The sequence below is a fragment of the Bombus pascuorum genome, chromosome 12, assembly GCF_905332965.1.
Source record: "Bombus pascuorum chromosome 12, iyBomPasc1.1, whole genome shotgun sequence".
Taxonomy (NCBI): Eukaryota; Metazoa; Arthropoda; class Insecta; order Hymenoptera; family Apidae; genus Bombus; species Bombus pascuorum.
In genome coordinates, this window is record NC_083499.1 from 4,308,257 (window position 1) to 4,321,065 (window position 12,809).

General features: G+C 33.2%; 2 protein-coding genes across 2 annotated transcripts; one reads left to right on the forward strand and one right to left on the reverse strand.

The window, feature by feature from the left end:
* Positions 1-1,832: 1,832 nt before the first annotated feature.
* LOC132912519 (2-Hydroxyacid oxidase 1) lies at positions 1,833-9,787 on the forward strand. Its single transcript, XM_060970004.1, has 9 exons — positions 1,833-2,048; positions 2,921-3,065; positions 3,422-3,573; positions 7,536-7,791; positions 7,874-8,002; positions 8,074-8,206; positions 8,367-8,483; positions 8,561-8,672; positions 8,934-9,787. The coding sequence occupies exons 2-9, from the start codon at positions 2,929-2,931 to the stop codon at positions 8,999-9,001; spliced, it is 1,104 nt and encodes a 367-aa protein (XP_060825987.1). The 5' UTR covers positions 1,833-2,048; positions 2,921-2,928; the 3' UTR covers positions 9,002-9,787.
* LOC132912511 (N-acetylgalactosaminyltransferase 6-like) lies at positions 3,728-7,246 on the reverse strand. The gene is made up of 2 exons (XM_060969993.1): positions 6,606-7,246; positions 3,728-6,357 (listed from the first exon to the last, which is right to left on the reverse strand). Exons 1-2 carry the CDS (start codon positions 6,807-6,809, stop codon positions 4,729-4,731), a joined length of 1,833 nt encoding a protein of 610 aa, XP_060825976.1. The 5' UTR covers positions 6,810-7,246; the 3' UTR covers positions 3,728-4,728.
* Positions 9,788-12,809: the final 3,022 nt, after the last annotated feature.

Sequence of the window (12,809 nt, forward strand, 5' to 3'; positions counted from 1 at the left end):
AAGAAAAGTGTATATATAGGAAACTCTGTACGTGCCACTTCTTAGTTGTAAAGAAAACTCAATGTTCCATTTATTTAAATAGATGGCATAGACAAAAGCCAAGAAATAATAATTATTATTAGCTGACACTTATATTTCTCTGTACACTACAGAGGCGACATTGGACGTGTCACTGACACCATCTTCTAGCATTATTGATAACTATTTAGAGAGGTTATTGCGCTTAAATGCTGTATTATGGTATGGTATGTTAGAACATTCTTCAATAAGAAAAGGAAAATTCTTCAGTTTTACCACTCACGGTGTCATCTGCAAGTACTCTTCGATTATTGCTGACCGCAGTATCGAGTGAAAGAAATCTCGGGCCAAAAATTCCATAGAAGTATAAATCTACATAAACACTCGTAATCTAGCGACGAAATACCATTTAAAGAGAAGAATTTAATCGACACGTCTGTTGTTTTTTGCATTCCCTTTGTTTCATTGCAATCGACAAAGTTTGAAGTTCACTTGTCTCAATTTCGACTATCAAATTTTTTTGCCACTATGTTGCAAAACAAGAAAAAATGTTGTCTTGCATAAATACCGATAGACACGGGTTACGATTACTTTTGCTCGTGTAAGATATGTATTTGTTAAAGATATTCGTAACTGAAAAACTATTTGGCAAGCGTTGCATAAGTGTTTTTATCGACATGGAACATTTTTTACTCGCTGTCCCTGAAATTTTGTCCTTTCAACAGACTTCAAAGTTTCAAGTTGTGTAAGTTAGATGACCATGGGATTGACTGATAAGTACGTAATTATTATATACTATCGGTCGTATCAAATAATGAATCACAGATATTTCCCATTCGGTTCCGATCATTTAACAATGTGATGCCTTAATCATTAGCGCATGAAAATTTCGTTTAATCGCGTGATCGCGAATGAAAATCTAATCTGAAACCTTTTGTACATACATACATATGATACATATACACATGATTACGACATAAGGGGTGGAATAAAATTCCACGAAGAATGATCGACATTAATATAGACCGATCTATCGTTAATCTCTCGTGTTAAATAAATTTTCGAGATCTATAAAGAAACTACGCTATATTGGTTTGTCAATCGTAATTTCTTGTAACAGATTAACGAGATGCTAAGTTTGCAATCTTCTATGACATACACTGTTAGTCAGAAATTTTACGATATTTACCTTGTACGTGCATTTGTATCACGTATTTGTAGCATGTGTATTTGGTATCTATCGAATGTTTATCGTAGTTTTCATTTTTAATTACTTCGCAATAAATCTATTATTTCATGATTTTTTTTATTATCGCGTGATTTGTGCCTTATGATATAATATATGAGATAAAATAAAATTTCTTAGATTTGTCTAATAGATATAACGAGTCTATATATGTAGTGTATATATGTGCTAATATTTATGGTCGATAACGTGTATATATATTTCGCCATATAACTAAAATAAAATTTTTTTGGATAACTATTTGCAAGGATGGTAACAACAATAAATTATTAACGCTCGATGATCGTAAAAGTGAATTAGGATAGAGATAGAACAGAATTTAAGTCGAAGCGAGGGACACATTATATATAACGGGTATCGTTATGTTCATTAATTATATCAATAATTGTTAATTACGTCCCAGTGTTGATTTCAAAATATAGTAGGCGATTCATCTTCCGCCTTTCAGGACAACACACGCGTCTTTCACTAACTCTGCAAAGATAAACGGTTTCTGGATAAAGCAAATAATTTTATCTGTAGTACTAGTGGACACGCTACCTCTCCCGAGGTTATCTTGGCAATAGGAGTTATCGTGGAGACTATGGAAGTCATTTAATCATATGTTTTCCTTGCTGGGAAATCGACCGAATCACTGAGTGATCCGCTGCAAAATAGAAATTGATCTATCGTGCATAAATTGCGCGGCGCTCTTCCGACTCGGGCAGTTTCTTCGTATCTCTGGGTTCGCGCGAGTGTCACGTTAATAGTTCGTTAGAAATCAGTACTTTCAACGTTCGAAACGGTAATTTGTTTGAAGTCTTGTAAATTATATGTACAGAGTGCGAATTTTTTTGCAAATTTACATTTTTATGGACGCCATATAGATAAATAGAAGTAAAATAGATTCGTTTTACTTAAAATTGATAATGAATTAAAATGAATGAATTGATTGAAGATTAATTAATTAAAAATTGTAACGGGTATTCAACTGAGTATCATATATATTTGTATAATAGCGCACTTTTGCACTTTAAAATTTCCTGTATACGCATGAAAATTCTATACACGCGTATACGGTGAATTACAGTAGCTTACGAAAATATTCGAACATTTATAGAAATTTCCTGTGAATATATTACGTGTGAAATGAATATATTATACGTGTTTCGAAACATTTTGAAATTGTTTGAATACTATAATGAGATTTAACCATCATAAGTATATTATTAAAATTTGAAATAAATTGAGAAATGTACATACAGAAGCCACGAAGTATTTAGTACAAATATATAATTTATATAATATAATCTATTAATAATCGCCATCATCGCGATTATAAGATCATTAATAATTCAGTAAGATCACCTTTAACATTTATTATGTGTTTAAGATGGCTTATAAAGACTTATAACATGTACTAATTTTTACTGAATATATGTTTGCAATGAATATCCTGTAACTTCTATATATATTTTTAGATTAGTTTCATAATTTTCCAAGCTACAGTATTAATGAAATTCCAAAATGTCTTATTTAATTTACAACACACATATATACAATATGTACACAAAAGTGACAAGAGTTCAAATATTTCCGGGAATCATTATATATTGTAAATTATATTGAACATACCGGACTTGTTAAATGCAAAATTAATTTCGCATCTGGTTTCAGAAGACACCATGGCTCAAAGAATGATCTGTATTGAGGACTTTGAGAAATATGCTAGCACGCATTTAACACCTTCTGTCAGAGATTATTATAATTCTGGGGCGGGCGAGCAGTTCAGTTTACAACTAAACAAGGATGCTTTTAAAAGGTATTTAAAAAATAATAGTTTATCGTTAAAAGTAAATTTAAATGCGGGACAATTAACTTATATTACTATAAAGACTGTATAAAAAGGAATGATTATAAAATTGAAACTCTTTCGTCATTCTTTTCAATCTTGATATTGTTCGCATAATTTGGACACTTTCTGTAAAAATTTAAAGATCCTTTATTTTATGAATCTAATAAAACTAATTGAACAATGAAATTAAACAATGAATTAAACAATGAAAATTTCCAAATTCATAAAATTAATCTAAATTACAATTGCTCAACCAAATGAATACGAGTAGATCTAATCTATTCTCTAATCCTTTTAATTAAAAAAATTGTAACATTTTACAGATACAGGATAAGACCAAGATTTCTGAGAAATGTTGCCAAGAGGGATTTAAGCACCAGGATTCTAGGTGAACAAATTTCGATGCCATTGGGAGTCGCACCAGCAGCTATGCAACGTATGGCGCATCCTGAGGGTGAATGTGCAAATGCAAGAGGTAAATATCACATTTTAATATTAATTATGATAACGTCCCACTGTGAGTTTCCCTATTTTTCTTGTTTTTTTAATAATCTTATCTTATAAAGTATCTTATATGGATACGTATATTTAATCTCTAAATACCAAACACATTCATTATATAACATATATAGATTTAGTAAAAATGTTTATTAACTTATGCAAATATTTTACAAAAATAGTTGCAATTACAAACACGTGTTAGGTTCGGTTAATCAGCGACGATTACATTCGAACTTCTCATGTTTGTAAAATGTTACAACGTAGAGCACGGTAAAATTGAATAAACAAGTACATGATTTCCTATAAAATAGATAATTTTTTTGTTTGTTTTAATTTATTCAAGTCTGTACAGAAATTAAATTGTCGTCTTTTCATTATTTAGGTACAAATATACATAAAAAATCGCATTAGACTGTATAAAAAGTTAAATGCTCGGTAATTCATTATATATGCAATAAGATGATATGTTTTCAGGCATTGTCACTTGTTTAAAAAAGTCACTTATTATTGCTTAGCCGTGTTTCGATTGTAGAATTTTTTATTTCATAATTGTACAAGAAACAATTTATTTGTCTGCTGGTTCGGTTATACATTACAAGAGTGTATTCTATTTCAGTCGAAAGAACTTAATTAATTCCTTGAAAAATTTGGCAATAAAGAAATTTTTCTGTCAATCAGTCCGTTTGTAACCCTTAAATATATACTGTATTAATAAAAAATAATCCATAATAGATAAAAATTGAGCTTTGAAGCGAAGTTACTTTATAAAGTAATCATTATAATTATGAGATATACTCGTATATATTCTAAATGCAGCTATGTGTTTAAGGCACAACAGAGGGTTCGTACAATATTTACAGTGATAGAAATGCATCAAGAAATGCGTTACCATGGAAATACTGTAAGGATTGCTTTAAAAAAAAAGAATAATATTATCATCGTGTTGTATTATATAAATAAAGCTAGCAAATTTCAAAATTCGTATTTTGATGAATACAACCGAACTCAAATATTACGATTTTAGATGACTAGTTAATAAAAATGGAACATAAGTTTATGTACACATACATATAATTAAACATCAGACGCTTATAGATTAAGAAAGTTACTTCAATAAAAGGCAGAGGAATTAATGTCGTTTGGGTCCCACGTTATCCCAGTTATTAATAGCTTTCATATTTACTTTCTCGATTCTCCACTTTTGCGTAGCAGAAGACGAATCACACTTTGCTGCAAAGACTTTTCTGCTTGCTGGATCCGTGTCTAAGCACCTCGACGTATAACCGTGCATCAGCCATTGTTTTTCAACGTTGTAACGCCATAATTGATTTCCTTGGCCTCCGTGGCAAGGATACAAAGTGACTGGAGCCTTCGTACCTCCTCTAGAGACATCTAAACATTCTGTACGATCCTTTGGTCTAATGTCTTTATGCCAAGTCAGTTTGAATTCTTGTTCTCCTATAATTTTGGGATTATCCTTTATGCAGGTATCAACTACAACAAGTTCGTCCTTTTTTCGCTTTTTTGAGTCTAGGCACAATTCTGGCACACCCATGTTACGAATTTCTCCAGATGCAAAGTCGTCAGGCTCGATAGGAGGGTACACATCGACAAGATCGAAAGCTATGTTTTCCATGAACCATTTAAATGGTTTACAATGTAATCTAGCTCTCAAATCTCTTTGCTCTTTTAAGTTTCCAGGATTCAACGATCTCAAATGCGGACGTCTTGTATAGATATATTCTGCATATTCATCCATCCATACTTCTGCTACTCTCTTATAATTCTTTCCCAAAAAGTCTCCCTTTCCTGGATTAGGGAAAGGTGGGAACTTTCTATAAATATGACCCACTCTTGAACAAGGGGCATCATACATTTGACCTCCACATTGCCATATCTTAAACGATAGCTCATACTGTTCACCTCCCCATATATCTAATTCTGGATCATATCCACCTAGTTCCCAAAAGAACTTTGCACTAATGGCAAACAGGCCACCTGCCATTACTGGACTTTTAAATGGCTCTGTTGGGTTTTGAAGATCTTCAGGTAGCAATGGCAACCGTTTGTAATACAATTCCCAGTCAAAAGCTCCTCTTGCACCCTCATCTTGAGCTCTGTATTCGAACGTCTCATAAGCTATCACATCAATAAAGGGACACACACAAGTTTTGTAATCTTGTGCAATGGGTTCTAGCAATGGTGGTAACCAATTGATATTTGCTTCACTATGAGAATCCAAAAATACAAGTACTTTTGCTTTTGCAATCTTTGCCCCAGCTAAACGACCTTTAATTAAACCAGAACGCTCCTGTAGTCTTACAATTTTCACTTTTGTAAAGTATTCGGTTATATAATCCTCTAAAGGCTTTTTCAATTCTGCCTTGGTACTAGCATCATCTACCAATATTATTTCCTTGAGGAGAAACGCTGGTGAACGATTAATCACACTCCAACAAGTTCGCATTAGAGTGCTAAAATGTTCATTATGGAAGGAAACTATCACAGAAACTGAATCAAGATTTCTTAAATATTTCTTCTTCTTACAGTCTGGATGCCTAATGTCAGGTACTGAGCGATTCATTGAGATCTCATCGCTGAGCGCAGCATTAAAACCATTTACCTGATACAACTTTTCCTTTAATGCATCGAGAGATGGTGATAGAAATGCTGGCTTTCCATGTTCACCTATACCGGTTCTTTTCCTGTCTTCTTCAATTTTCTTATAATCATGCCAGTCTATCTTTTCATCCAAGTCCTGTTAAAAATTTTATTCAAACATTATATTGTGGAACTAAATTTCATCTTTAGACTAGAACTATCAGACAGACTACAACAAACCTTTAATCATTGGTAGTTCTAACATTAATATAAAATAATATGATTTGCATCGGGGTTCACGAAAGTGATGTACGCTACTGCGTGGAATGCAGAAGGCTAAGCTATTGCTAAACCTGTTTTACTTGCACCAGCCTTGCCAATAATGAGTAGGTCTTTAACCCATACCTGATAAAAATGGTTGAGATTCTGCCTAGAATCGACGAAATTTTTCTGACTGTCACCTTCGATGCCCACCAATGCGGTAACTGGTGTCACGATTTCATGGTTAGGTGATGTTCGTACATAGCGGAATACGACGACGGTTAGGAACACGGTGAGAACCGCCAGAAGGAAGAACTTTATCAGGCTCACAACATTTCTTCTCATCATCGTGATACACTCATGTCGCGTGATGACACTTGTGAAATCCCGCTGCCAGCCACTGGCTTTGTGAACTATCTACACGAAACTAACCTCATGTGTATGCAACTGCTTACACCTTATCAGTTGCTATCTTCGATGTGAGATGTTAGTGTTGGATAAGTTTTTGTGATAAAACACATGGAGTAGACACGGTTGCCACGCGTCGACTGAGGATCGATCCTTCAGGATCGAAGCAGTTCTCGATGACCGAATACATTCGATATATTTGAAAACATAGATCCTGCAATAGATCGTTCATTTATATCTCTAACACGTTGACTGTCATGCGAATTTTCGAAATGCACGGAAATATATAACATTTCATTTTATCTAATTATATCGTGTTTACGAACTTTTTTTCTGATAACTCATTCAAATTGAAAAAGAACATTTTAGTTTGTAAAATTTATCTTATCTTAATCCTTTAAAATATTTTTGTAATATAGGTCATCGATGACCACCGTGAAGCCAACGTATTAACGTCACTTGTTTGATATTAAAATTGTAACACTCTCATAAGCATAATTTAATCTTAGTGAAAAGAGAATTTCAATAGGAAACACGCTAGATAGAACATATGTTTATTCTAATAAAATTGTAAGAAATTTAATTTAAATGTAATTTAAAAGTTCTTCGAATGTTAAGTGTGTAAGTGTGAGAGAAATTAAACCGAATTAAAATGTTTATTTCTAGCTGCTCAGGAAGCAGGTACGATCTACATACTCTCAACGATATCAACAAGTAGTATTGAGGAAGTCGCAGAAGCTGCGCCAAAGGCAATAAAGTGGTTCCAACTGTATATATACAATGACCGTAATGTTACTCTAAATTTAGTTTCGCGAGCAGAGCGCGCTGGTTTTAAAGCTCTCGTCCTTACTGTCGATGCACCGCTGTTCGGTGATAGACGTGCTGACATTAGGAACAAATTTTCTCTTCCAACTCATCTGAGGTATTTATTATATCATACCATAATAAGATTTTAACATATATAAAATATAATTGTGCAATAAAATATGAAAATATATTTTCAGATTAGGAAATTTTGAGGGAGAGTTATCCAATAAAATAAACAATGCCAAGAGTGGTTCTGGTTTGAGCGAATACGTTATGAACTTGTTTGATGCTTCCTTGACCTGGGAAGACATCAAATGGCTAAAAAGGTTGTTAGGAAATTTGATGATTTGCAATTGTAAAAGTTACGAGACGTACTAATTCAATTTATTCCCCACAGTATTACAAAGCTGCCGATCGTTTTAAAGGGAGTTCTTACCCCGCAAGATGCACTATTAGCCATCGAAAGTGGAGTATCAGGAATCATCGTTTCAAATCACGGCGCCCGACAAGTTGACACTCTTCCAGCAACGGTTTGTTATTTATTTTTTTATAAAGTGTATCTTATGACGTTGTATTATAATATTACAGAATTATAAATAAAATCGTGAAGTATAAAATAAAATGTTTAAAGATAACAATAGTTAATAATAATACTAATAATAAATAATAAAAATAATGTATGATTTGTAGATTGAGGCATTGTCAGAAATAGCGGAAGCTGTAAACGGCAGAATAGAGATCTATATGGATGGAGGTGTGAGGCAGGGAATTGATGTTTTCAAGGCACTTGCTCTGGGCGCTAAAATGGTAACTATATATCAAATTGCAATATAAGTCATGTAAATTCTATAATTGTTCAATTCTTATTTTTGCATGATTTGTAGGTTTTTGTTGCCCGACCTATGCTGTGGGGTCTGTCTTACGGCGGTGAGGAAGGTGCAAGGGCAGTTCTTGAAGTCTTCAGGAAAGAAATTGATGTTACATTTGCGTTGACAGGTACGATTAAAGCCACTTTCATGAAATTTCAATATTATTATTTTTTTTTTTATTTTATTTTGGTTATTTTACAATTTGTCCTTATGGACATTTGGTAAAGTGTTATATCTTATTGGTGAAGAAAAAAAAATAAAATAAAAATAAATATAGCATGTGGGTGGCTACTCCCAGCGGGGTGCCAGCTTCGTTTTTTCTAAGTTATATCTTTTATGTCAATATTATTATGGACCGTTTTATAAATATTTGGAAATCAATTTGCAGGCTGTGCTAGTGTTCAAGACGTTAAGAAAGACATGGTTCAACACGAATCTTACTACAGCCATTTGTAGTAGAAAGATACGATGTAAAATTGATTTACGATAGAACCCCAGTTATCGAAAGTCTGTTTACCGAACTCGAAGAACAAATTAGTGGATTTCTATTGTTCGACTGATTGCTATCCGATACGTCTTGTACCGTATCGTAGAAATGGATTTTTACTGTAATTATAATAAATTGGTTTAAAGATCATGTTGATTTCGATGGACGTGACATTTAAGATTATCATAAGATTAGACTTAAAGATAACTTGAGGAACAGTTTAGATTATACGATATGTTTTATCACGAGTACAACAGTAATTTCAAGAATATTTTAAAAGCGTTAGGATATTATCACATTCATAATAATAAATATGTTTTAAGTTGATTGATTTTTCTTTTAAGTGAACAACGTACAATACAAGATAATAACAATGTACAATAAAAGACAAAAATATAAATGTACATATATTAATGGAAGAATAACACTGGAATTTTTTTTCTTCACAATATCTGCATTTTATTGAATATCTCTTGTATATTCATCCGTGTATACATATATGCGTGTGTGCGGCACGCATATCACAATTCACAAAGCGTACGTACACGCACACGCATTCAAAGGTGATCCGCAGCTCCTTTGCAAACGGAACAAGATTGACTATTTTGACGTCGATATTACATATATAACGCACGAAACATGCAACAAAGTACTTGCATCGCTCTCTGTTCAATTCGCAAAATACTCTCTTTTTTTTTATTGCATCTCTTTCTTTTTCTTAATCCATACCACATCGCATACCGGGAGAGGCAAAATCTCTTGGCAAAAAAATAAATCCCCCTTTATCTTTCCGGTATTTCCTATCTCGGTTTAGTAACTCTGGTGCCATCATTACACTCGTAATTCTTTTGTTTTTTGTAATTTTTTTTTGTTTACTCACAGCTTTACAACGTTACAATTAATCGTTACTTGTATGTATATATTTATAATTTATGTATATATTTATAATATATATGTATATGTATATTTATGTATATATGTATAGTGGCCTCGTTCGCTACAGGTTTTTCTGTTTGCTAAGTATGCACGCTGCGACGCTAAACTTTTAATTTATGTATTAGTATGTATACGCAATGTACACGTGTTTGATAGTATATATACACACATGCTCGCCTCCTGTCTGTGTACTGTATATATATACGTTATATACATGCATACACACGAACATTCGCCTTTCTTCATCGTTTTCGTTTCTACAAGTGATTTCTTGAACAGAGGGAACACGTTTGCGATTACATACGTATTTTAGGATATAGATCAACGATTTTATAAAAATATAATAACGTTAGACAATTATTGTTATCTTCATGATAATCACTATCATTTAGATAAGAACGGAATTATTAAAAATGATCACTGTTCTTCAAACAGAGTTCATTGGACAGAAAATAAAATTCACTGATCTGTGGTATATCGTGGTATATTTCAATTAACGATTCACACGCGATAAGATCTATTCTTTTATAAATCGACATCTCGCAAACATGCATCCTCCGTCTTCTTTTTTTCTTTTATCTCCTTCGATCAATCTTACATTATTTGACGATATCAATCCCGCATACACGGTATACAATTGGCTAATATACGATTACTATAGACACACAGTGTGTTTGTTTGTAAATTTTCAGCGGTATATTTTACTGCTTGTGAGAACCTCGTGAAGAATGATCGTTCGAATTCTTGTCGAATGGCGCCTCTCAAGGAATCCAGACGCGGCGGAGAAACTTACTTTCACGATAAAGTGGTGATTTAGGCGATAGTACATTAGTAAGTTAGTGTAAAATTCATTGGTCCAGAGAGTTATGTGTGTTTCGAGAGGGCCTTCGTCTCCCCTATCGCTCCGATCCTTTCTTTTTCTTTTCTTTTTCTTATTTTTCTTTTTTCTTTAATTTCGCGATTTCTTGGCTCTCGTTCATTCTTCCTTTGAGTAAGGGCTCGAAACTGGAAACATGAAATTTATTTCCTTTCGATATTCTTAAGTTTCTCGAAAGCTTTTTCAACTGTCAGTGACAGACTGGATAATTTTTATTCTTCTCTTTTTTTTCGCTCTTCTCTCTTGGTAACTGAATTTGATGGATCAATGTGGTTGCCCTAACATGACTGATATATTTTTTGTTTTCGGCCTCTCGATGCAAAAATTCGGTGATCAGAGAATAACGTCGTTGCTCGATACCTTGAACGAAAATGTATCAAGTACAAAGAAACAACGTCCCTTTTTATTTCCGTTGTGTTTTCCTATCTCGATCGGTCGGATAACGGTTATTCGGATCGATGAAAATGATCCGATAACCGAACCGTCGACCGATCGATCGGAAAGATAATTTCCCTCTGGAGAAATCGCGGGGATGAATGACTCTTCGATTGGGTGGCGAAGCGCGACAGTGTAAAAATGTTTTTAGAATATCTTTTGCGCAGTTTACACGGAGGAAATTCGAGTCTTATACGTATATTGTGTTTGCGAGTGAGACACGTGGTACAATTACTGCTTGGTGTAATTTGCTCATGGGTCCTGCGATTTTTTTTTTAATCGACCTTAACCGAAAATACGGAAAAAGAGAGAAAAAGAATATATTAGAAATGTAGAGCGATCTTCAAATTACACGAATGATACATAAGCCGCTCAAATGCCATGATGATCGATATTATAAAATAAGAGAAAACATTGCAACTTTGATCTCTAGAAGTTACACACGTTGTTTTTTAAAATTCACCTTAAATATCTTAGACTTATTTATCTCGTTTGTTTCTTTTTTTTTCAATTGAACAATAATCACATGTACGATATATGCAAGCAAAGTAATCAAGAATTTCGCAATATAAGCTTGGCTTATAAGTAGCTTATAGTATAACGCTTAGGTACAATGAAATGGTAATAAAAAAAAGAAAAGAATTAATGAAATATAATATAATGAAATTTCCTCGTCATCGTATGACAATATCTTCAAGTACTCTGAAAGAGGATAAGAATAAACGAAGTTAGAAGATATATAATCGCAATTATAAAATACTGCGTAATTTTCGATAGTATTAATTAGTCGACGATTCTTCGTTGGAAAACGATAAAAAAAAAAAAAACGCCCAATAACATGTCTTCCACAAAACAAAATTTTTCTCGTTCTTAAAATTCCAACGAATCTTATGAATTCTTGCTAAAATTGAAGATAGCATCGCCGATTCTGCTATCGCGATATAGTAACACAACAGAACACTTATCTTGTAGCTAATTTCGTTGGATTATAAGACCTTGAATATGTAATCAGAAATTACTAAGATTTCTTAGTGATTCGAAAAATATTCAGAACATGCACACCGAGTTATCAGCGACAATGGCAAAATAAATAGCAACGCATTAAACTTTCCGTAACGTAAGCCGTATATCACAGTATCCTGTTTAAGCGCACGTGTATTTAACGTGTAAACATATAAGCTCAATATATTGATTAGAAAGATAAGCGATTCTCTCGAGTTTAATCTACGTTTATACGAGGAATCGATCGACTCTACTTTTAATTTCGTCGTAAATCACGTCGAACCAAGAGTATTTAACTAATTAAAAACCGGCGTTAAAATAAATTCAATCGTGATAGACGCAAGATAAAAACAGCTCTTTGTGTTCCTCTTTATGAATTTTCGTCTCTGTTTGCTGTTTACATGTACAAAACAGACTACGGTTCAAGGACATAGCGTGAAGATCCGATTCTCTCGAACGATCGATAAAATTTGACGAGAACCGGATTAGAAAAACGTAATTACCAATTCTTACAATTAGTTGCGAAA